Raw genomic sequence first — 26,632 nt, 5'->3', positions numbered from 1 at the left:
AATTTTGCATTTTACTGACAATACTAATTGGATAATTCACTGAAAGTTATTATGATCAAGATTCTTTAAAAATATACTCACCATTACGGTTATAAAGTAATATGATACCCCGTGTTTACGAGTGTGAATTCTTTTGATATGTGATTGAACTAGTTTAATAAATGGACTAACTGAATGAGTCTTATTGACTTAAGAAAAAGTCCGAAAATAATATGAAATATATACTTTATTCTTATTTTTATTTTTATTTTAATAGAATATGTAAATAAAGATTAACACTTTTAAATTAAAATGTGAACATTTATATGACAAGACAATTGTGTAAATATATAAATTGATTAAAATGTTTATCTGATTTAATTTCTTTAATATGAATTATACACATGAACTGTTCATTCACAGTTCCTTATCTTGCAAACACACTTCCTTCTTCTCTCTACTTTTTCATGCAACGCTCCATCCTTCGCCGTATTCTGCTTTAGCAAATATCTTCCCTCTACTCAAAACCAAAAACCACAGCTCAAACCTTCTTTTCTGTGGAATTGTTGTGTTCTTTATCTCTTGTTCAAATTCTTATGTTGTGTGGTGAGACTTACCCGCAGATGGAAGAATGACGAGCCAAGAAAAGAGAATAAAGACGAGACAAGAAATTAAGGTGGTGTTTGGAATGACGCACTAACCTGAAGATTGAAAGGTTCTTTAACACCCTTTTTCTGCTCAGGCTGATGGAGTAAATTAGTATGTGGTCTCCAGTTCCTAGAAATATATTAAAATTAAATTGATGGAGATGAAAGACCAAACTTGTGTACAAGAATAAGCGTGCTTACCACATTGCCATTCTAGACAGCAACGAAGTTGGTCAACAATCAGCAAATGCAAAGAAACCATTCTTTAACCAATGCTTAATGACTGCAATTAGGAATATTGATATGTAATGGATACAAAAGTAAAACATGCATTGAATTAAATGCAATTGATATGAATTCTGTGTATGGTTACCATCACATCAGGTATTAGCATGACTTTACAGTAAAGCTGCTTTCCTACGAAGCGGAATAGGCTAACCGTATTCATGATATATGTCTCACCTTAAAAACTATAGAACATGCTGAATGACTGCTTTAAATCAATAATAAGCTTCGAAAAAGGATATAAAAGCTAGTGATCACATATCCCCAATTCAACAATAATACCAAAGGACGTAAAAGGAAGTAGAGAAAAACAATATGAATAAGAGAAAATATCAGTGGCACCGAAAGTCAATGATGTTACTAAAAGAATAGGGGATAAATTTGCTTGGAAATATAATTAGGCAGCACTTTCAACTTTTCCACATGTGAAATGGGGAGCTTGTGAAATGCACCGATTACCATATAGAATATGTGAAAATGGGATAATTTGGTAAAAAGCCTTTTCCATGACATCGGTATGATATCTTCACCATCTATGTCGTAAAAACTGATACCCTCAAGACAATATTGTCATCATAAAATAAAGAGAAACGAAGAAAAAAAGAGAGAAATAACCTTGTCAAACATTTGCACACAGTTCTATGACTTTGGACAGCGTACAAACAGAAAACCCAGCACATGATCCTTGTTATTTATAATTCTTTACCGGGAATCCAATAATGAACGGAAAAAGTAAAAGGATACCCCCAATCAGCAATGCTTCTCTCACGTTCCTCTGCCACGTGTTTAACTATCTGAGAAAGTAAATGAAAAAAGGTCACCGGGAATCAGAAGCACGTTTAATGACCTGAAAAAAAAAAATCATTGAAACTTTTAGTCACAACACGAGGAAGCTCCAGAAAAACCTTCGTTTCTAAAAACTATTATATATTAACAAATCAATAAAAAAAGAAACATTTTGGATAAGAGCATGTCTTAAATAAATTAAGCATCAAATTTCAAAGGAATCGAACAATGTACTGCCGAATCAAATACCAACTTTATGGAAACTTGGTCTTCTCTCCCTCCCGCCAAACCTCACTGGCACTGCTAGCTGAGGCATGAACTCTTATGATTTACAGAATTAAAGCCTCCACTAAGAGGGTTAATTTTTTGGAATGTCAAATACAATGTGGAAAGTTTCGTCAGCTCAGTTGCTCAACGACAAAGCTCATGGATGGCTTATAAAATGAGCAAAATTGAGAAGGTTAAGCATATTGGCCCTTGGTAAACTTCCACTAGTTTTCTTTAACATTTTCATAATTTTCGAGGGAAGAGAAGTTTCATCTCAGAGCAGACTCCAACCAGCTTTCTTTCCCATTAAACATCTCTCTTTCATTGTCCTTCTCACATTTTCGGCTTCTTCCCACCTCCCAATGGAGCTATACAAATTGGCCAACATTATATAGTACCCGTCATTTTCTGGTTCAGAGTCAATAGCATAAGTTGCAATACTTATTCCCATCTCTACTTGATTGTAAGTTTTACAATGACCTAACAAAGCTCCCCAGACACCGCTGTCTGGAGAAATAGGCATAGATAGGACCATAGCTTTTGCTTCCTGCAGATTACCTGACCTTCCCAAAAGATCTACCATACAAGTGTAGTGCTTTAAATTGGGACTCAATGAATAACTCAGCATTCTCGCGAACACGTACTTCCCTTCTTCAGCAAGTCCTGCATGGGCACATGCTGAGAGAAGAGAGAGGAAGGTAATTTCGTTGGGCATAACGTTTGATTCCTCCATACGTCGGAATATTTCCAAAGCAGATTCTGCATATCCATTCATTCCATAGCCTGAAATCATTGCATTCCAGCAAATTTCATCCTTCTCCATCATAGAGTCAAATACCATTCTCGACTTTTGCAGCTGACCACATTTAGCATACATATCAACCAACGCTGTGCCAAGAGGTAAATTGAGTCTAAAACTGCTTTCATTTATGTAGCGGTGAACTCTTTCTCCTTTCTCTAGAGATGCAAGGTGAGAACATGCTGAAAGCACTACCACAAGTGTGGCTGTATTGGGTTGCTGATCTTTAACCATTCTATTAAATAAATTTACAGCCTCTTCATGTTGCTTGATGTGAACATGACACGAAATCAAAGTGTTCCACGACACAACATCCCTCTGCGACCTGTTAAATATTCTCCAAGCAAAGGTCATCTTACCACATTTTCCATACATCTCTATGAGCGAGTTGGTGACCGAGATGTTACCATCCAAGAAACCCTTTATCACGTTGCAATGAATCGACCTTCCTAAATTACCTGCTCCCAACTGAGCACACGAGGCAACAGCTGAAACTACGCCAATTGAATCAGAACGAATACCCAAACATTGCATCTCCCTGAAGAGTTCAACACATTTCACGCTCTTCCCTATTCTATCATACCCAAAAACCATAAAGTTCCAGCACTCTCCGCTCCCGCGACACATTGGGAAAATCCTCTCTGCCAAACTTAACATTCCAAACTTGCAGTACATAAACAAGAGCAAATCATCAACTTTCTCATCATCCACGTAATGTCTCCTTATAATCACTCCATGAAACGCTTTCCCTTGAGACACATCCATGGAATTACCAAACCCCGAAAGCATGCAACCAATAACAATCCCATCTGGACGTATTTCGTTTTCCAGCATTTCTCTATACAACTTCACACACTCCCCCATCATCCCAAACCTCGCACAAACCCCGATGATGGACGTCCAAGACAAAAGATCTTTGTAAATCACCTCACAAAATGCTCGATACGCTTCTCGAGGGACCCCACATTTGGAATACATGGCCAAAACGGAAGACTGTAGAAAAGAAGCAACCCCGTGTTTAATAACCACCCCATGCAAGCACGCGCCTTCTCTCGCAGCCCCGAGATTCCCACACGCGAGAAACCCACCCTCCCACGTTCTCACGTTGGGCTTCTGGGTATCCTCACCAACCTCATGCATGTCGCGGAGACACTTCAAGCCCTTCTCCGGCTCCCCATTATGTACGTGGCCGATGATGAGTGCTGTCCAAGCAGCCACATCCCGAACAGGAATTTCATCAAACACCTTGCATGCACGGTCCATTTCACCACAACGCGAGTAAAACGACACAAAGGAAGTGGCTGAAGAATGGAAGAGGCCGGTTTTAAAGGCGAGAGCGTGGAGCGACGTGCCGTGGGGAAGGAGCGAGAGGTGCGCAGAGGCGGAGACGACGATGGGAAGAGTGAAATGGTTGGGAGAGAGGTTGGAGGCGCGCGTCATGTGTGAGAAGAGGGTGAGAGCGTGGGGGAAGAGAGAACGGGAGAAGAGGGATTTGAGGAAGGAGTTGTAGACGAAGGTGTCTTTGGAGGGAAGAGAGTGGAAGAGGGTGGAACACGAAACGTGATCGTTTTGGAGAGAGTCGTAGAGAGCGATGAGCTTTGCAGCAATGAAGAGGTTGGAGGAGTGGCCGCACGTCACCGCGAGCGCGTGGAAGCGGCGGAGAGATTCTATGGTTTTGACGTGCTTGGCGAGCAAGATGAGTTCCCCTACATCGTACACCTTCAACATTCCTCTCTGTTAACGCTTTCATTCACCTCCTAAAGCTTTTCTTACACACCATGCACTCGACCGTTATCAGCTGTAGAGAAAAACAATAAACTTCCTCGTATCCTATGACATCTATCAGCTCGACACTTTTACTAACCGTATCAAATATAAGTATCGGTACTCATATACACGATTTAAAAAATATTTGTTAGATTTTTAAAAATATTGGTGTCAGTTATACATAACTCGTATTAAAATAATTGTGATTTCATAAAATTAAAAAATTGATGAGAACCACCTCAAAGATCAGATTCGAGTATTTGAATCGTCGACCCATAACTATAGATTTGTTTGTAGAATAATGGTAGAATCTATTAGTCAACGTTTATGGAGTGTAAATAGGTTGACTAGTGAAATATTGATCGGTTATGTCTTTATTCTTTTTTGTGTGAAAAGCATAGTGCAAGTTAATAAAATAATTATTTGTGAGAGAAAGAAAACAAATAAGAAAATCCAATTTAACATAGAATGAATAGATAGATAGAGTGAAGAGGTATGAACAAATTGGTGACTATGTTGCTCACAAGGCTCCATCTCAGTGTGAAGAGACGAATAGACATGAGATTGGAAAAGTAGTATTCACGGATGAGCTATGTCCCTATGATAACACACCAACAATTTTAGTGTTGCCTTTTTATCGTAGAATTATTTGTTAGTATTGGCTGGAGTTGTTGAAACTAAAATTACTTACCCTTTCTTGGGTTCTTGTATTCCACAATAATATTTTTGTAGATATTTTTTCGATCGAGAATCTGAATTGAGGAGTAACTCTGAGAAGGAACATGATCTGACCGACGAAAGCAGAGTTCAACGGGTAGAATTTCTCTTAATTATTTTTTTACGAGAACAAGAAGATTAAGAAATTAGTTATTTTTTTACGAGAGAACAAGAAGACTAAGAAAATATGTATGAAATGATTGACCGAGAAATGTCATCTCAAACATATAATCATAATTGATTAAGAATATTTGTTTAATTTGTTATAATATAGGACATAATTGATTGTGGTTTGAAAAATATATTGTACTTTGACTGTCATTATGACCATAGTTAGTTGTATTGTTGGATTTAAGCATATGTATATGGGAGTTTATGAAAGTGAAAAAAATAGTTAATTTCATTCAAGACAAAGTTGTATGAATTTACAAGTGAATATCATGAATACTTGAAATCAATGATTGCATGAGTCCACACTCATTAACTCTTTACTCTAGTTGATTATACATTTTCTTTTGTAATAATCAATTAAACTTGTGCACTTAATAAATTAGCATGTAAATCTTAATCGATTATGCATTCAAGCATAATCGATTATATGGACTTGTTTGTATTAAATAAGTTTGCAAAGTAGGTTAATGTAAATATTTATCTATATTCTAATTAAAATTATTCTTAATTTTATGATTTTATGATAGGAGTATTTTGGTCAATTAAGAAATAATATAGTTTTTTTACATTTTAATCACATCAATCATAACATAGCTCATTTTCTACATCCAAACAATCTAATTTTTTACTCTCTTTCCCATTATTTCCTTCTTGTTTTCACTTTCACCCTCATCAAAACAAAGTTTTAATCATGTTTGAACTAATTAGAACCTTTCCAACACCAAAAAATAAACATCAAAGCTTTAATCATGTTTGAACTATTAGAACCTTTCCAAAACCATAATCAACTTAATAAACATTATTAAAAAGCTTTATTTTTGTAATAAAATTTAAATATTAGTCATCCTACTTAACAATAAAAAATAATTAACTCTTTTTAGTAATGTACTGTCAATGCAACTAAAAGATACACGTGACATATAAATAATATTATCCATTAATCTGTGTCACTCATTCTCCTTTTGAACTTTTGAATTATTGTGATGGATGGCTCTTCAATCATGTTAATAATACCGTGGTTGTTAAAAGGATTGGATATCACTGTTATTTATATCCCATTTCCAAGTGTTTTTTTTAAGTTTTAGATAAAATTAATAAATATAAATTTCTTTATCTAAGTAAAATAGTTTTGAAGTTTTTTATTTATACATCAAGGTTAAGTGAAAAGTATAAGTCAGAAATAATTAATGATGCATGTATCTTTAAATATATAAATAAATAAACTAAAAGAAGACAAAAAAAGATTAAAAAAAACACAGAAAAATATTATTTTTAACATATTTTCTATTATTGATTAAAATTTAAAAAATATAAAAAAAATTGTGACATTGTTTAGGAATCCAATTGATAGTTTCACTGTTCTTCTTAGTAAGTCACTGGCAAAGAAAATACCAGTTGTTGATTAGTTTTTTTGTTGTTGTTACTTATTCGATTTGAAATCGAAAATGGAAGTGAAACTTTAAAAAAATTGTGTTCTATAATTAAATTATGAACAATAATAATTAATTTATTCAAAAGATTGCATCACTGATTTTATTACTAATATTTTTTATCACACGCTAATAACTCATAATATAAATTTGTAAGGATTTCCTTTGTGTTTTAATATAAATACGAGACGAATTAAAAAGCAGTGATTAAATTTAATTTACATTCAAACTCTAATTTATTTGATTAATGATGTAAGGTAATATGTGATGTAGGTGTTTTAGTTTTAGATTTGGATGAAGTGTGATAATTATGTTTTATTTCGGATAAAATTAGTAAATATGGGTAATATATTTATTAAAAACAAGTTGGAGTTTGCCTTTTGTGGATTATGGTAGAAATAAAAGCAAGCGAGTTTAGTAAGTATGTTAGGTTTAAATTTCAATTTTTACTTTTTATTTTTCATAAATTATGTAAGAGATTTCACGTGAATTAAATATAGATCAACAAATTTTATTTTACAAATTGATTTTGTAACATTTAGTTAAACTTAAATATAAATTCTTAAGATGATATCGTAATCATTTAGAGTTTATTTTAATAAGAGTTTATTGGACGTATCATGTTATCTATTATTGGGACAGCTAACGAACCACTATCTGACCACTTATAAATATCTAGTTTCACACAAGACAATTTATAATATATAAAATTATACAAACTCACCTTATATCTCACTCGGTGTTGTATGGTTAAGTTAAAGTTATAGCACATTTATTTCATTTTTCTTCTTCGTATAATTAAAATTATCTTTTTTTTTTCTTCTTTATTTTAAACCTACAAGCTAGCCAAGACATACTCTAAATCATAAATAGTGAGTTTTGTCTTGGTCAAGCTTTTTTATTTTCCTTCTTTCTTCAATTTCCAACATTTTTTTCTAAAAAAGATTGTGCATACTCAGAGATTGTTGTGTGTAGAGATTTTTGAGTTTGGACTTAATTGTTATTGTTATGTAACTAAGATGAAGATTTAGAGGTGATCAAATCATTCTTAGGGTGTTCTTGCTTTATTCTTTTCTTTGACTTTGTTTTCCTCGAGATGAAAAAAATAAATTAAAGTAAGTGTATGTTTTAACATCCAATACAGGGTTATAAGTGATGAATTGATACTAAATTGAAGAAATTGTGGTCGTGAACTTGCACGAGTGAGAATTTAGATAATTTGATCAGACATAACATAAATGAATGCATGAAGATCTGTAAATGATAAACCACTCTTACATGCTAGAGAAAATATGTGTAGTTGTTTTTGAATAGTGCCACATTTGGAGATATTTTGCTGTATTTTATACAGAACAGTCACACATGTAACCTAACACCGTTGCATCCTTCAATCAAATTCAGGTCTGACACGCACACTAACCTTCATTCACATCATTAGCTGGCAATCAGTAACACTGTGCTCAATCAAACACATTCTTTGTTTAACACACCTTCTAAAATGGGTTATAAAATAATTCATTCAACTACCCCTTTGTCTTTTTCTTCTTTTTCACCATAATCAAAATTAAATTGTAAGAAACTATCTCTATATTCAAATTAATACCATGCTAAATGAAATGTTATTTTAGAAGATATGCATGCTACTGTGGGAATAAGGAGTTTTAGAAATGAACCAAACCTGTCCTAATTAAGAGCAGCTCTAAAGTTGCTGAAGATTGAAGATTTTGTTCCTGGAAGAAAGGCATAGTAAGTGTTAGATGAAAAGTAAAAGAGTTATAGAAAGCGTTGCCGCCTGCGAAACCTAGGTTGGAACATTGTGGTTTTTGCGAATTCTAACTTTGATAGGTTACAACAATTATAATTTTCAGGTCTTCGATTAATTTCTGCGGATCGGATCTATAGTGTTGATACCACTTGATGAAAAAAAAATACACAGCAGAAACAACACACAATCACGAATCATCTGTAGAAAAATAAACAATACAAGATTAAAAGTGGTTTGATCGTCAATTACAACCTACAAAATTACAAACACAATTATCTATTTAAATAAAGATAATAAATGGGACAAATTTTAAACTTACATACTAAACATAGTGTCTAGATAGTGCAACCAATTGGTTATAATAACAAAAAGAAAAGTATTGTAAGAAACATAATAGAAAAAATGTTAATGTGTGGGTAATTATTGGAAGAGAAATAATTGATAGAGAGAATAGAAGAAAAAGAAGAGAAAAGACAAAAGGCAAAGAAGGTGAAGAGAGAAAATATAAGGGGGAATGGGTCTCCGATTTTGTAGTTTCTTTGTCTGAAGTGATTATGGGGTTCTTTATGATTCCATGAATGCGAAAATGAATGATTTTGAAACAGGGCAACAACGTTGAAAGCCATTGTCTAACAACACTATCTAGTTTTGGCGCTCCTTCCAGCATCGTCACAATTCACAACTATAAAAGCAGTCAAAGGGACGCAACAACGTGCACCAGAAGGTACTGTTCTCTCTCACTTACACACTCAAAACGAGAGAAACAGAAAACAAAAAGCCTAAAAATTAAAATTAAAAAAATGAGGGATTCTTCATTCTTATCTCTCTCTGTGTCTGCAATGTAGGTCGCCGGAGAATGGCAAAGTGTCACCGGAATAACGTCGGATCCATCGCTCTCGACCACCGACACACGGCAAAAAATGCCACCGCTGGCAGCCACTTCCGCGTGCTCCGCCGCTTGATCTTCGACGCCGTCAGCTGCGGCGGCACCTCTCGCTACCGGTATCGCCAGCGTGGCAGCGAGGATGGAGACGTTGGCGACTTTAGCTCGGAGGCTAGCCATGCAGAGAAGGAGGAGAGGTCGGAGAAGAGGTCGGAGAAGCTGTCGGATCTGCTGAACGCGGCGGAGATGAAAACGGAGGCGGAGGCGGAGAGGAAGGAGGAGGCATTGGCGGAGCTGAAGCGAGTGGTGAAGGAGTTGCGCGAAGAAGACCTCACGATGCGGAGAATCGCGGCGGCGAGAGTGAGGTCGCTAGCCAAGGAAGATTCCGAAGCGAGAGCGAATCTCGCAATGCTAGGAGCAATTCCCCCTCTCGTCGGAATGCTCGATTCGGAAGACGCTAATTCGCAAATCGCTTCGCTCTATGCTTTGCTCAATCTCGGAATCGGCAACGATGCGTGAGTAATTTGCATTTCCATTCAAATCAATCGTCTGTTGTTTTTACTCAAATCTTCTATGTATATGAAATATGATGTTAATTTAATTATTTCAGAAACAAAGCGGCTATAGTGAAAATAGGCACTGTACACAAGATGCTGAAGCTAGTTGAGTCGAGTGATTCGGATTCGTCGGTGGCCGAAGCGATTGTTGCGAATTTCCTTGGATTGAGTGCTTTGGATTCGAATAAACCGATAATTGGATCCTCCGGTGCAATACCGTTCCTGGTTAGCACCCTGAAAAATTTAGACGCCACTAAAACCGTATCAGAATCCCAGTCGCAAGTGAAGCAAGATGCTCTGCGCGCTTTGTACAATCTTTCGATCTGTCAGAGCAACGTTTCGGTGGTTTTGGAGACTGATTTGGTTTGGTTTTTAGTGAGCGCGATGGGGGACATGGAAGTGAGCGAGAGGAGTCTGGCGATTCTGAGCAATTTAGTGTCGACTCCAGAGGGAAGAAAAGCGATCAGTGGTGTGAGGGACGCGATTCCGATTCTGGTGGATGTGTTGAGTTGGACGGACTCGCCGGAGTGCCAAGAGAAGGCGTCGTATGTGCTGATGATTATGGCACACAGAACATACGGGGACAGGCTGGCCATGATCGAGGCAGGGGTTGTGTCGTCGCTGCTTGAGTTGACGCTTGTCGGAACCACGTTAGCTCAGAAGAGGGCCTCCAGAATATTGGAGTGTTTGAGGGTGGATAAAGGGAAACAGGTCTCTAGGAGCTACGCTGCAAACTTGAATTTGGGTGTCTCTGCTCCTATTTGTGGTGGCTCTTCTTCATCCGAGGGTGGTGGTGGAGGACGAGGAAAAGGGTCCTTGGTGGAGGAGGAAGATGGAATGGTGATGAGTGAGGAAAAGAAAGCGGTGAAACAGTTAGTGCAGCAGAGTCTGCAGAATAACATGATTAAAATCGTGAAGAGGGCCAACTTGCGTCAGGATTTCGTTCCATCTGCCCAAATTGCTTCACTCACTTCGAGTTCCACTTCAAAGAGCCTCCCATTTTGAAGAACAATGAATAAAACATTTCACATTGTAGTTTCGTGGAGTTTTTTGGTCTTGTAGCTATTTCCTAGCACTTATAAAATAGTAGATTACATACTCTAATAACATAAATTTCCACTTCAATTGTGTAGCTTTTGGTTCTATTGTTTTTTGGGTGTCTGCTAAGGATATATTCTGTTTCTTTGGATTTGCTTTAGATGGTGGTTTTAGTGTAATTTTTTTGGCCTTCCCCATCAGTGGAATGACAGAAAAAAATGGAAAATCTCAGGGTTGCTTTAAGAATACAACCTCTATAAGAACCTCCCTGCATCCGCTATTTGTTTTTGTTGTTCTAATTGTAGTTAATAAAATGGATGGGGGTGAAGGCCATTTTCGTCTATAACATAGATAAGGGTTCTGCTCACTGCCAATTTCTGTTTGAGAATCTTTCCTCCCTTTGTTTGCAAATTTCACATGTACGACTTTCGGGAATCTCTGGATTAGCAGAGACGAACACCATTTGTTAAACATTCGCAGTGAGATTTTGACTGCTAAAGCCATAAATTTTGTCAGATAAAAAATTCATTAATAACAGACAATCCGTTTACTGTCACATGACATTGTTCACTGTAATGTAAATAAATGATTCATTGAATTTGTTTGAAATGATAGAAGAGGGACCTGTTGCATTTTCTCGGCACTACGTAGTACTACGTGTTACCTTACTTGGTATCAGTGTCGGGTCTACAGTCATATGAAATAATGTTATGTTATCTTCTGCCCACTTCTTTAATTTTGTTGAATTTCAGTGAAAATATTATATTCTCAACTATTTTCAACATAAAAATTAATTACATTAACCATTTTTGTTTACAAAGAGGGCCCCTTTTCATTGACTTTCTTCAAATTTTAGCCTGCTCTGAGCCCGAGGTTCCAAAAGTGTGCTTCTATTATTTGAGGTGCAGTGTTTTCTAGTTTTATTGCAAGAAAGTCTAGAATTTGCATCCACGCAATGATGTGACCACCAATTTTTAGTGCTACTAATAAATCATTAGGGTTAATCATCTATTTTCTACTTCGGTCGGTGATTCGTCACGATTTTTTTATTTTTTTCTTAAAAAATGCATAAATGAATTGAGGGATGAAGAAGTATATATTGACATACCGATTCATACTCAATTCTTTTTATGTAACCCAATTGCACTGTAATTTGTATTTGGATTTAATTCAGGTTTAAAAAAACTTAGATTTTGGAGATTGGTGATATACTCTAGCACTGATTTGATAACAATGATTCTATAGATTTCATAACAATTTATAATACAAATTCTGATAATTTTAATCACGAGTTTAAGTTTAATTTAACTCTAATAATAAAATCAATGTGTATATAACTAACTGTTTTCAATAAACTAATTGGATAGATATTCCATTAAACTCTTAAATATGGAAAATGTTTCCAACTTTTTTTAAATAAAATTTTGATTTTAATTTTTAATTGTATAAAAAGTACAATAAAACCACTTTCTTAGTTAGTTATAATTTCAAACACAAATTCAATACTAAACTAAGAACCATATTTTTTTTAACAAACAATAATTTTCAGAAACCAGTCTTGTATCTTACATAATTAGGTACTAAATTAGATAGATATTTTAAAATTAATATTTAGGCTTATTTCAATTCAAACCTAAAATTATAAATCAGCATTTACTTGTAGTTAATGATAGTCAAAACAATTGAAGTTTCCCAAAGGAGAAGATTCCATATATATATAATTAGCAATAAAAAAATAAGTTATAACAATAATTAAAAAAAATTGAGTTTTTTTTTTTTTTGGAAAGAGTTATCTCCTATTCATGTACATTAATTAAAATCCAATATAATTTGAAGTACATTTAATTTAGTCAAAACAAATCTAATAACATTTTCACCTTTTTAGCCTTTTAAAATTAATTCCCTACATTGTTTTCAAACTTACTTAAACTTGTGAAAATCGATAAATTATTATTACATGAATTTCTTGAAGAATATAGAATTAGAATGATGAAGGGGACTTTTGTAGAATAATGATAGACATGAGAGCGTGTGCTTGGTACTCACTCCTTCATTATTAAATGTAATATAGTCAAACTCAAACCTTCATAGATTGCATTTATGCTCACACTTTCCTATACCTTTCTATTGCACACCCAAGTGTTGAGCTTCAAAAATATGAATTTAATAATTATGTTTAGATATAGTAATTATGTTTATATATATATATATATATATATATATATATATATATAATTCCCCTCGTTTTCCTTTTAATTTTTCATTTTAAAACAACAAAAAGAACATATTTTCACACATTTTCACTACACACCAAATTTCACATATAAAATAAAATAACCTCCACTTTTAATCACCTTCTATTTTTTTCTTTTCAATTTTGAAAATTTCAAAAAAAATATTCATTTATATATGTTACATTGATATTATTGTAAAAATTTAATAAAAAAAAAAATGTAGATACACAAACACAATTGTGTTTGTGTTTCCATTAGTAATATAATAATAATATTTGTGTTTCCATTAGTAATATAATAATAATATTATTATTATTGATGATGTTGCGTAACGTTTTCACATTGTTTTAGTATGAATCGAGATCAATAACATTTTAAATACACATTTTTTTCTTAACTTAAATATTTTTTAAAAATAAAATCCGAAAAAACTTTGAGTATCAAAATAAATAATACTCGAATGTACTCTAATAATGATTTGATATTGGAACAATTATATAAAAAAAAAAACAGAAAGTAATTTTAATTTTTCTTTTTATATATAAAAAAAGAAATTGTCCAAAAGAGAAAAAAACTTGTGTGATATGGTGTTGCTAATTTTGTTGGACATGACTATGGTTTCTATATTTTGGATTGGTGATACAATTAAAACAGCAAATTCGTGTTTTACAAAGGTGCTTAGCAGCATGAATTAGTAGAAATGTTCATTATTTTGAGTGAATGTTAGTATCTGCATGTGGATTGAAAAGTAATAAGAAAGAAAAGGTAGAAAAAGTGTTACCATAGGAGGTTTCAATTGTACTTCCCACATAGTACGTGACCACATGCACATGCACCACCTTTATCATATATGATGCACAAGTTCTGTAGTGGAACTTCTGCTTTTTTTTCTTCTTCTTTAATTTCTTTTATACTGGAAATGGATAACCATGATTGTACACTTCTATGAGCTGTGCCCACCTTTGTTCAGGGAAAAGGATTGGAGAAAAAAAAGAATGAAACATCATATTATAGAATCAAGTGAGGGAAAAACTAAAGTTGAAAGAGGTAAGAAAGTGAAAGGATCTTGAATCTCTCACATCAACTAAGATGAGATACACTAAAAACAATTTTAGAGAAAAAAAATAATTAATTGCTACAGTAATTAAATTAGAGACAATTTTAAAAATTAAAAAAAAATTATAAATTAGTTTATATTATTGTTAAATGGTTGTTTCTAAATTAGTATCTAATTAGTAACCAAAATTTTTCTGCCAAATTTAGAATCTAAATAATTAATAGCAAAAACCTTGGTTGCTAATTAGACATCAATTTAAAAACCATTTAACAATAATATAAATTAATTTAAAAATCAAAATTTTTTTAATCTCTAAAACAATATTTAATTTAGTTACTATAGCAACTAATTATTTTTTGTCTCTAAAAATTGGTTTTTATTTCTTATTTTTTTTAGTGATAATATATAAATGTGTATAATTATGATAAAATGTATTTCATTTTACAAAGTAACAAACAATGAATATATGATTTGATTGGTAAATAATTCCAAATTGCATATATGGTATTCAAGATTTTTTTCTCAACAATCTTGGACCCTAAACTTATGACATTCTTGTAAACCTGGATGGCCACATTAGGGTAAATCATGACATGATAATAAAGTAATGAACATTTAGGGTAGGAATTTTGCATAAGTTATTGGATAGCCCAATATCAATTTTTAAAAGACTATAAAGTGAATTCCTTTTCTACCAAGGACTTGCACAATACCTAAAGCCAAACTTTATTTTGTGTCATAAAGAATGAAGAGGACCATTGGATGCTCTGCCTTTGGCTCTAATGAGATATTTTCCTCTCAGCCAAATAAAACTAGGAAAAATATGTTTTTCATGTTAAACATGTTTTCTAAAATAGTTATTATAGAACTTAATATTTAAAGTACTTTTTAGACACATTTTTTATTATTTGAAATTATTAAAATTTGTTTTATAAGAAAATGTCATTAATTACATGACTTAATTCAATTTTAAATATCTTATAATTTTTTATGTTTTTAATTGAATCTTTATTATTTTTATTTAATAAAAAAATAGATTTTTTTTAATGAGTCACTATTGTTAATTGAGCACATGGATGTTATCTTATTCGGTCATCTTACTTACTTATCTTCACCTATTAAACCATATGAAATTTGATGATTAATATAAAATAATATTATGGTTATTGTAAAATGATAAATAACTAGTTTTCACCAAAATCATGTTAATAACAAAAAATTATTGTCTTCGCATAGATGACGATAACAAAAACAAACACTTGATTGTTGTAGGTAATGACGTGAAAATTAGGAAACATGATAACCTCATTATCAAACATGAAAACAATAAAAACCACTTGTTATTTTACATCAATAATATTATTTTATATTAATCACAAAATTTAATATTTTCTTATAAGTAAAGATAATTAAATAAGAAGAAGGAACAAACAAAATAATATTATTGATGTAAAATTACAAGTAACATTTATTATTTTCATTTGATAACTAGGTTGTCTTGCTTTCCAATTTCCAGTCTAATTCATTTATATTAATCACAAAACTTAATATTTTCTTATACGTAAAGATATATTTTCTTATACGTAAAGATAAATAAAATATAATTTTTTTAATAAGAATAAAAATATTTAATAAAAAATTAATTAAAAATTATCAAATTTACAACATATTTAAACTTAAGCTAAAATAACACTTATAATTTGTTTTATTTTTTATTTTAATTTCAATAAGTACAATAAGTGTTTTACTTACATTTTTCTACATTTTTATCACTTTGATTTGAATTGCGTATAATTCATATTCAAGGAAATTTAATACCAGTCCAAAAGTTTCGTATCGTTATTTTATACGAAATTTAGACAAATCAAACCTATTAAATTATTTTAAATCTTCATTTACTCAAAACTCACCAACAAAAAAAAAAGATCATCAAAATAAAAATTATCATTTTCCCCATTTTCACTAGTTAATCTATCTTCATACTATCCTTCAAATTTGATCAAACTTTCATTAAATTTCTTATTCAAAATTTAAAATCGGTGTATATGTTAAATCTTATCATAAACTTCTAGATATTTGCATAAGAACAAAATTGGAGAGTTGAGATGGGAAAAAGTACAGAACAGAAAAATTTATTTATATTAAAAAAGTTCAACTCTATAAACACTCCCGAGTTCCATCCACATGCCTTTAGTTGGAGTTTGTTTTTGGGCTGACTGCGCCTCTTGTTCAGCCAAAAAACTCAGAATCGAGAAGAACCAAAATTTCACATGATCTAACATAGATCAAAATTACAATTAAACTTATTTTTTGTTTTCAGGAAAATATCCATTCACTAAGGATTCAAATATTGTACACACCTAGTATTTGATCTTTCGTTATAAAAAAAGAAAAACGCATCCTTAAAGGCCCTTGTTATCCGTATAATTAACCGTCTAAATCAATTGAAAAATAGATTCATAGCCACACTTTGTCCTTCATAGTCTTATCAGAGGAATGACCGATTAGAATACTGCCTTACAAAACATCGAACACATAGTGTTTCTTGGGAGGAGAAAGGGGCATGACTTTCTACATAACAACAAAGTGTACCTATGAAAAATATTACTACCGTTATCTCATCCTACATACTCGCGTATATCTCTGCATATGCTATCAGAATTCAGAATCAGTGCCAGCCGTTTGTAAAAGGTATTGACACCAATCAACTCATTTGCTTTCAGTGACAGGAAGGTAGACACCTTCGGCTGCCAACCAGATATTGTCAGCACGCTTTTCACGAACACCACAAACCTGATATAATTCCAAAATTTTAGTTACTTAAAAAATAAAATAGGATCACTATCAAAATTGATCACATGTACGATGTACCATCATCATCCATTATCCACTGTACTGTCTAAAGGCAAAGCAAACCTAAAAACTATAGCTAAGTGACAAAGTCACCGACAAAATACTTTTACTGATTTTGTTGATGCACTCTAAACCCATGCAAGTAAAATTAAAATATGAGATTCGGTATCCAAATGAAAAACATGCTGAAAGCAGTAAGCATCGAAAAATATAATTGGCACATCTGTAGTATTATAAAATATTGTTGAAAGGAGAATAGAAGATTTTCATGTTCCAGGCGATTTCTCACCTCCTGCTGTCCCCCAGCAATTCGGCTGTATTTCTTATCGTGACTATGTAGATAGCCTCCAGTGTCAATATGCTGAAGGCGAATCTTCTGATCCTGCTTCCAAGTCTTCCCATTTCCCTCTATTGAAAGCCTGTGGACAATGAAACCTACATAAAGCACCTTCAAGAATATTGAGATATAAATATCCATTGAGGAAAAAAAGGTCTCACCTCCAATAGTCCCCAGTGTCAGAGTCAGATTCTCCTCCAAAACAACTCACCTATTTTTAATTCGAAGTTATAGTCAGATATTTCATAACAGGCAGAGTCCAAAATAGGTTATATTTCATAACAGGCAGAATGCAAAGTATGTAGAAGGATAATAAAAGAGATATTTTAAAAAATGCCCTATATAATGTTTGATAGTTCAAGAATTTTAGTGTCAATATTTCTTGCATTAGTCTATAGAAGGAGACAGAGATACAATGAGACAGCTTATAGTAGTAATTAATTGCATGAATGTAGATTTATAGTACCGGAACTTATCCCTAATGATAAGTTCAGCTACATATGGGTAGATTAATTGAAGAAATTGGGATAATTAATAGCAGTTTTTTCTTACAAAAAATGAATAACAGTTACATCAAGGAGTACAGTAAGTCATTTCCATTTACCTTTGGTAGCTCAATACAAAAGACAAGTTTGGAGAGCTATTATACCAGTTGAGGCCAAAAACAAATAAATTAAGACGGAAATGTCAAGAGAATCTTTACACACAATCGGTCTTTATATTATATAAATCACTGGAATGGTACTAAATATAAATTAGCGAGAATAGAAGAAATGATAGATTTATTATGGGGTATAAAATCGAATAGAATGTCTTTCACGATAAATCGGTCTAACATTAGTTCCTCAAGCGCAGACACATATTCCAATAACTATTTAATCAGATTTTAGTCGTGTTATTCATGCATGTTTGGAAATAAAGTTGGAAAATTAAAAGAATATTAAAAATGAATGCACAGCAGATGATGCTCAAATTAACAGACGAGCAGTAAAATGAAAAGTGATGGGTTTACTGAAAGCTATGGGGAAAATAACATTAAAATTAAAGATGAAAAGGACTCCGCTAGGAAGATACATAGTGCACACGTGATCATAGAGAACTAGGGACTAAAGAGCAATTAATTTTGGGAAAAAACTATTCAAAAATTCAAGTTTGATTTAGTCAAGGGGTTATGGTTAATACATTACAGTTTGTTTTACAGATAGTGATGGAGGAGGACAAGGAGGCCATTGACTGTGTACATTAACAGTAAATGTGTAAATTGTAATACAAAAAAATCCTTACATATCTTCCAAAGTATGATAATATCATTCACCGTTTATTTAAAATATCACATACTTCCCCGGAGGGAAAAAAAAAACAACTCTCAATTTAGTCCTTCAAGGTTCTATGACTCCCCACATTAGTTCTTTAAAGTTTTTTGTCCTTAAAAAAATGAACTTTTTAAATGGGATCTGGGATCTGTCCTCAAAGTCTTTGAGCAACTAAAGTGGTGAACCAAAATTAAATGACTCGCGAGGTAACCCTTGCCAGCCTTTTGCGTAGATGAGGGACTTAATACCTGGCGAGTTGAAGCAGATATGAAACAATATTTGGAGACAATACTCCAATCTAAGATCTAACTAAAAAACTGTACACAAGTGCAAGAGGAGGTGCCACGTGCGATACTCATAGCAAGTCTTTGTAATCAATCATACAAACAAAGGTAGAAAATGTAGCTTACAATACAATATTAACATACTTACAGCAAGCATCAACAAATTCTAAAGCATGTACAGATAGGCAACAACTGAAGAAAAATGAACTCACCTCGAGATTGCCGGATATAGGGGATGCATGCAAATGGCTGTGCAGCCACTTCCTTGTCCTCATGTGCTGCAATCTAATGATGGTACCAGTTTTAATGGCATCACCTTGTTTGGCATTAGTTCCTGGCTGAGGTCTAACAACCTACAAAACAATGCACATATCTAAAGTGAATACAAAAACCAAAGCCTACCGAGCAAAATTTATAAAATTTAATCGTAAGACACCGATCAACACTGTCATCTAGTCATAAATTATCACACAATAAAAAAATTGTTTACATTGTAATGGTTACTTTAAAAGTCACATTTAGGGTAATTCCTAACCTAACTATTAAAAGTCAAAACTAAACTCAAATCTCCATGGTAATGCAGCAATCATGGCACTCAAGTCGTTACAAAAACATAACCTTAGGTTTTTTTTCTTCACAGAACACAATTCATGTAAGAAAAAACATATGAACAAGAAAGTTACCCAATAACTATTGGAATCGTCAACACTGGGGAAACCAGTAACCGATTGTTGTCCACTTCCAGAACCGTAGGGCACGTCATGAGAATGCAACCGAAATTTGGTTTTCTCGTGCATAAGCTTTAGCACCGTGCCATAGGTAACCTCAACCTGCACAACTAACGTCAATCAGCGAGAAATTATTTATTAATCGTCATTTATTGTTAGTTATCGAAATTTTGCATCGGAAAATAAATCATTGAAGATCGCTAACTCTTGGCGACGAAGAAACGTAAAACGAAAAGAGAGAATGAAACCTCGACGCCTTCGGAGGAAGCCGCGGAGGCAGAGGCAGAAGCAGTGGAAGAAGAAGCAACGTCAGAGTCGAGAGTGAGGAAGAGGAAGAGAGCGAGGGCGAAGAATCCGAGAGCCATGACGAAGAGTAATGCGATGAACCAGTTCTGCTGCCAGATCGGGAAATCGGATTCGGAGGTGCTCCGCGACTCCCGGTAAACGATCCGGGTCGACCCGGAAGTTTGTTGCTGAGACGATGACGAAGAAGAAGCCTTTCTTCGAGAGAGGTTCTGCGACCCAGAGGAAGCCACGGTTCGACCCGATTTACTATCCAGATCGGAAGAGAGGGGAAAAACGCATTCACGTCCCTGCCAAATGAACCAACGTTCCTTTGCTTTCTAAATGCTCTTGCTGCAATGACCACACGCACCGGGAACGACACGCAAGTTTACTTTTTCTTCCACGCTGGAATCTTGGAGACACGTTACTCTACACTCTCTCGCCCAATCTACACTCAACACGTGGCTCTTTGCATGACGTGGATGCTTATTACTGGTTCAAATTCTCTCCGCGGATACACTTGGGCAATGTTTGGGCCCTTTCACATTTCGGTTGCTTTTCGCACCTACATTTTCTTGTTTCTTCCTGCACCCCTAGAAAGAAAAGATCCCTACATTCTTCAAAATATCCAAATTATCTTTAACAGGTTTGAGTAATTTTAGATAGAATAGAAGACAACAAATTATTCCTTTTTTTTTTCAAAACACATTTTTTTACTTCTACATTAAATCCAAAAATTATAAAAAAAATTCAGAAAATATGCTTCAGAAACATTTTTGAAAGAGTAATTTGGAAATTAATTTTAAAAGGGGCAAAACAGTATTTTCCAAAAATATGGAATGGGAGAAGAAATTTGAGGAGGTGCTTTAAGAAATACAATTTTTTTCCAAAATTGAGTCAATATACAAATTATAAAATGTGTTCCAGAAAATATGCTTTAGAAACATTTTTGAAAGAGTAATTTGGAAATTATTTTTAAAAGGGGCAAAACAGTATTTTAAAAAAAATATGGAATGGAAGAAGAAATTTGTAGGGGTGCAGTAAGAAATACCTTTTTTTCTTATGCTACGTCTTTTGTGTCTCTCTTGACGCGTTTTTAGTTGCTTTTATTACATGTTTTATTATCTATTTAGTTTAATTTAGCTATAAAAAAAACATAAATTATTTTTAGAAAATGGTATATGCCTCAAACTATATTTTGAAATTTTCGTTTTTTACACTTTTATACTTTATACGTCTAAAAAAATGGAATATAAAACATTTCAAACGTATTTTAGTTCTTCAATAATTGCATTGTTGTCTAAATAGTACTTTAAATGGAAAAAGTTTGTACTCCATATTAAAAATTTATAATGAAAAAATAACATTAAATCATGCGTAATCAATAACCAAACTTAAATCTCAATATGTATAAAGCTATCATTGAACACGACATGTCATTAATGCTTTAATTGGGGATTAGAGAGTGAATTTGAGATAGTGGATTTGAGATGATTTATAAAAAAAAAAAAGTGAGGTTGTTTGGATTAATGTAAATAGAGTATAAATTGTAGGAAAAGTTTCTGAAAGTTTGAGAGTGTACTGGTGTGACCTGACGACTCAATGAGTCGGCCAACACTCAGACCAAATCACCGTCCAAACCATTGCGAGAAGGTCACGTGACAACACGTGATCGATTGACCTTTAATGTTGAGTCAAGGGTTGACCAAGTCAGCAGAATTAACCCGTGGTTAAGGGTTGTTTAGCACAACCCTAAACACGGGTCAATTCCATAATTTAACCCACCAATGAAGGCCCATTAATGTAATATAAATACCATGCATTTCAAGTAGAAAGGTATGTCACCATCTACAGTACTCTGACACCTGAGCACTAAGACCCTGATTGACTTGAGTGTTGAAGTGTCTTTTGCAGATACCTCCCCCGCTTATGGAGCTAGCCGACCGAGAGAAGGAAAGGTGTAGCAGGGAACTTGGAGCATCGTAGACCGACCGAGGGTGAAAACTGAAGCAATAGTTCTCTAGACCCAAACCCGTTCGAGAACAGTGAGTGATGTAATGGATATAATTAAAATCATATTTTTTTAATTGATAAAAATATAAGTTTACAAAATTATCCTTCTATTTAAAAATTATTAAAAATTAATTTGATTGATTTATCTATAAATTATAATTAATTTTAATTAAAATAATATTTTCAGTGATTTTGAAATATTATTTTCGGTAATATATTACAATTAATTTTTTTAAAAATACAAAATATATAAAATTTGATAAAAAATATTTAAATATTTAATAAAAACTTATTTTTATATTAAATAATATTATTTATTTTATCTTTATTTTCTTTTATAATTAATATAATTATTATATTTTTTTTATTATAAATTTTTTATTTATTATTATTTATAATTATAATTTTATAATAACTATTAATCATTATAATTATTAATTATTATATATTTTTATAACATAAATATATTTAACATTTAATATTTTTTATTATTATTATATTAAATTTAATTATTCAATTTTATTTTAAATAAAAATTAGTTGAGTTTAAATAGAAAAAAATAAAAAATAAAATTATAAAAATATACATATTTAAAACTTTCTTCGAAAATGTCTTATGAAAAACGAAAGTTTGAGCTTAAAAAGCGTTCTCGTTTTGCATAATAATTCTCTTATTTTTTGTGTTTTATTTAAAACAGTAAAATATTGTATTTCTATCATAGGATACAAAGAGACCCTAACCCATTGTTTGCTTCCATGGATGTACTGTTGAAGAGGAAGGATGTGAGTGGATATCCATGGTTTGGATTAAGGGTGTGTTTGGATTGGAGAGTGAATGTGTGAGGATTTGAAAGAGTGGATGTGTGAGGATGTAAGAGGAAAGTGTGAAGAAAGTGAGGTTGTTTGGATTATAGTATGTTATAGTGGATGTGTGAGGAAAGTTTATGGGAATTTGTGATTTATGGAATGGTTGTGAGAAAATTTTGATTATTTTTAAAAGTGTAAAATGTAAGTTTACAAATTTATCCTTGTCTTTAAAAATATTTGAATAATGAAATATGAAATATTTTTCTATGAATTTGAGTTAATTAAAATTTTGTTAATTATTTCCAATACCGATGAATAATTATTTAGAAAAAAACATGAATTTCTTATCATTCTTTGAACATAGAAAATTTTCATAAATATAATAAGTTTGTAAATTATGTGACGAGTATGATTGAAATTTTAATTTTTTTAATTAATAAAATATTAAGATTATAAATTTATTCTTATATTTAAAAAAAGAATTAATTAATATATTTATTTATTTAAAATTAAATAATAATAATATAAATATAAAAATAATAATAATATTTAAAAAATAATTTATAGAAATTATATACATAATCAATTATATATTATTCATAATTGATTATATATTTTATTATAATTATATTTAATAATTATATTTTTATTATAAATATTCTTAATATTTTTGTTTTGTAATATGATTTTATCTTTATTTTTTTATTTGTTTTCTTGTCTTGTTTATTTTTCTTTTGCCTTCACTTTAGCATGTCAAAACAAAATCTGGGGTAAATTGGGAAAACCACCAATGCTGACGTGTTTTTCCACAACAATCTCTGCATATTAGAGGAATATGATTTTCACTGTTCATGTGGATATCCTTCCTCACACTTCTGCGTATATCACTTGATCCAAATAGGGGATATCACTGCACTTCCGTCCTGGTGAACAGTACTTCCCTTGAAGCAAACAGACCCTAAGGGATGTCTAAGGAAGTGAAGGAGATGATATACTTGTGAACAATAAATATCATCTCCCCTCAAAATGAAGAGATGTAGAAGGAAAGTCACGTAAGCATCCCTTATTTCCAAATTTACCATCATTTGAATGTATCACAATGCTTCATTTGAATGTACAATGTTTAAAATATATATAACAAAAACATTTTATAGTATATGTTTAATATTTAAAAAAATTATTTGAAATTCTGTTTTTATTTTTATTTTTGTTATGTTTTTATTTTCTAATTATAGTTTTTATATTATACATATTTACATTTAACATATATTTTTTTAATTATAATTTTTAAATTTACGAAATGTGTGAAAGTTTTTTATTTTTAAACAAAAACAACTCATTTTATTATTAAATTTTTTAATAGACAAGGGTTAATCTGTAAAGTAACATTTCATACCTTTAAAAAAAAAAAAAATTATCGTAACCATCACATCACTCACAAACTCCCATAAACTTTCCTCATACATCCACCCTAACATACCCCAATCCAAACACCCTCACTTTCTTCACACTTTCCTCACACATCTACTCCCTCAAATCCTCACACATCCATTATAATGATTTAAATAGTAAAATATAAGTTAATTTTTCTTATTTAGTTTAATTTAAATTTGTATTAAAAAATCTTCAGTCATAGAATTGGACTTGTTTCGTGTTAATTTAATATAAAAATCATGCTAATTCAAAATTTTATTTGAATTAATTTTTTTTTTATTAATATAAAATTTGTTAAACTAAATAAGACTTAATTAAGTTCAAAGTTGTATAATTTATTAAATTAAAAACTTGATTAAGTTTAAACTTCATTGTGTATTTTTAATTTAGTCCTTATAAAATTATAATTTTATCTAAGTAACCAAAATTCAAAATATTTATATTTTTCAATTAACTGCTTATTATTAACTATAATAATGTAATCATTTGATTTCACATTCTTCCAATGACAATAAAAATATAATGTTATGAAATTTTAATGAAATCGTGTTGTGTCTCCACGTGGTTGATTTGAATTTTATTTTATTATTCTATTTTTTAAAAAATTGTATAATCTATACATATATAATATATATAAAATATTTTTTATAATTGCTTTTTTTTACACATTTACTTTATTTTATCTTTATATTAATATTTTTTTATATTTTATAAATATATAATATAAGATGATTTTTTTTTTCTCATTTATACCTATATATAAAGAAAATTATCTTCGTAACCTTTTTTTTTATACATTTACTTTTTCGTTTTATCCTTATATCAATATTTTATTTTAGAAACATATATAATAAGATATTTTTTTATCATATCATTGTTATCTTGAATGTTCTTGTCTTTTTTTTTTATTTACTTTTTTTTTTAATTATATAATATACAAATTAAATGTAACTTAACAATTTCCCACTTTTCTCTCTCTATAAAAAAAAAAGTTTTGACTTCCCTCTCTATCACAACAAATTTTCACTTCTCTCTTACTCAATAATAATGTATGGAAAACCTCATTCCCTTCTTTCATATCTTTTTTTTAAAATTTTTTTATTGGAGACTTCTCATTTTTTTTAGATAATTTCATCCTTATTTTTTTATATTGGTGTACAATTGTCATCATCAAGCACATGTTCTTTTTTTCTTTTATTAAAGATCCAAATTTATTTTTTTTCTTATCAAGAACACTAAAATAATTATTTTATAAATATTAACCATTTGGCACTTTTGGTCTCTCTTTGATCAAAATAGATAAATGTTTTATATAAAGGTGTAAAAGTCATTAATCTAAAGTGGTAAAGAAAACTAAATGAGGAAGTACATGGAAGAAGGTGAAAACAGTCTTTTATGTAAAGAAAAATATGTTTACTGAAAAAACAGTCTTTTATGTAAAGAAAAATATGTTTACTGAAAAATGATGCAATCATATATTTATATTTGTTTAGATGTAACGTTAGCTGTGACACTGTAATTTTTAAAATATTATTTATCATTTTTATATTTAATTGATAATTTTAGTTTTAAAAATCTTAGAATCTATTTTATTTAGTTTTTAATGTTAAACATGACTATATATAAATAATAACAAAAAATTTTAGATTCACTGAAAAATGTGTTGTCTCTAGTTTCATAATTTAAATTTCATATATTCTTATAAAGATAATTTCAATTTCATATATGTTTTTGGTTTGTTGTCTCTTATGTTTAAGATTATAAAATTAATCAATTACATAATTTTACTTGACATCAAAATTAATCGACAAAAAATATTTTATAATAAAAAATTAATTAAAAATACTCAATTTATAATATATTTCAAATTTTAATTATGTGATTTTTTCATTCACTATATGAAACACATAAGGAATAATGATGGAAGATTGTTACACCATTAACTATCAAATGTAAAATATATAAATTTTAAACAGAACAACAATTTGAAAATAGTAAGTAAATCGAAGATACTCACACTTTTAAATTGTTGAAACTTAATTAAATATATTTATTTATCTGTAGACTTTAAATTAGTTAATAAAAATAAATGCACGCTAATTACATTTCTTAAGATGCTTATAAATATAACAAAAGATGTTTGAGACGTTAAAATATCTTACTAACAACAAGTCTATGTTTTTTTTCCTAATATCTC

The 26,632-nt window shown here is 31.2% G+C and overlaps 3 protein-coding genes across 5 annotated transcripts; 1 reads left to right on the top strand and 2 right to left on the bottom strand.

The window, feature by feature from the left end:
* Positions 1-317: 317 nt before the first annotated feature.
* On the bottom strand, positions 318-4,616 carry LOC137820100 (Pentatricopeptide repeat (PPR) superfamily protein). 3 transcript variants are annotated; one of them, XM_068623913.2, is made up of 5 exons: positions 1,951-4,616; positions 1,527-1,758; positions 828-909; positions 681-756; positions 318-496 (listed from the first exon to the last, which is right to left on the bottom strand). In XM_068623913.2, the coding sequence occupies exon 1, from the start codon at positions 4,489-4,491 to the stop codon at positions 2,239-2,241; it is 2,253 nt and encodes a 750-aa protein (XP_068480014.2). In that variant the 5' UTR covers positions 4,492-4,616; the 3' UTR covers positions 318-496; positions 681-756; positions 828-909; positions 1,527-1,758; positions 1,951-2,238. The 3 variants fall into 3 exon arrangements, with proteins under 3 accessions (XP_068480014.2, XP_068480013.2, XP_068480015.2); XM_068623912.2 differs by having other exon boundaries at positions 318-756; XM_068623914.2 differs by lacking the exon at positions 318-496 and having other exon boundaries at positions 617-756; positions 1,656-1,758.
* Positions 4,617-8,997: 4,381 nt separating this feature from the next.
* Positions 8,998-11,178, top strand: LOC137821632 (U-box domain-containing protein 45). The gene is made up of 3 exons (XM_068626315.2): positions 8,998-9,337; positions 9,459-10,011; positions 10,107-11,178. Exons 2-3 carry the CDS (start codon positions 9,470-9,472, stop codon positions 11,056-11,058), a joined length of 1,494 nt encoding a protein of 497 aa, XP_068482416.2. The 5' UTR covers positions 8,998-9,337; positions 9,459-9,469; the 3' UTR covers positions 11,059-11,178.
* Positions 11,179-16,797: 5,619 nt separating this feature from the next.
* SDF2 (stromal cell-derived factor 2-like protein precursor) lies at positions 16,798-20,584 on the bottom strand. Its single transcript, XM_068628232.2, has 6 exons — positions 20,146-20,584; positions 19,853-19,999; positions 19,382-19,522; positions 17,734-17,783; positions 17,525-17,654; positions 16,798-17,175 (listed from the first exon to the last, which is right to left on the bottom strand). The coding sequence occupies exons 1-6, from the start codon at positions 20,260-20,262 to the stop codon at positions 17,092-17,094; spliced, it is 669 nt and encodes a 222-aa protein (XP_068484333.1). The 5' UTR covers positions 20,263-20,584; the 3' UTR covers positions 16,798-17,091.
* Positions 20,585-26,632: the final 6,048 nt, after the last annotated feature.

The sequence above is a fragment of the Phaseolus vulgaris genome, chromosome 9 (genome assembly GCF_051622355.1).
Source record: "Phaseolus vulgaris cultivar YP4 chromosome 9, ASM5162235v1, whole genome shotgun sequence".
In the NCBI taxonomy this organism is placed as follows: domain Eukaryota; kingdom Viridiplantae; phylum Streptophyta; class Magnoliopsida; order Fabales; family Fabaceae; genus Phaseolus; species Phaseolus vulgaris.
The sequence above is the reverse complement of the archived record's forward strand: the minus strand, read 5'-3'. Positions and strand labels throughout refer to the sequence as shown.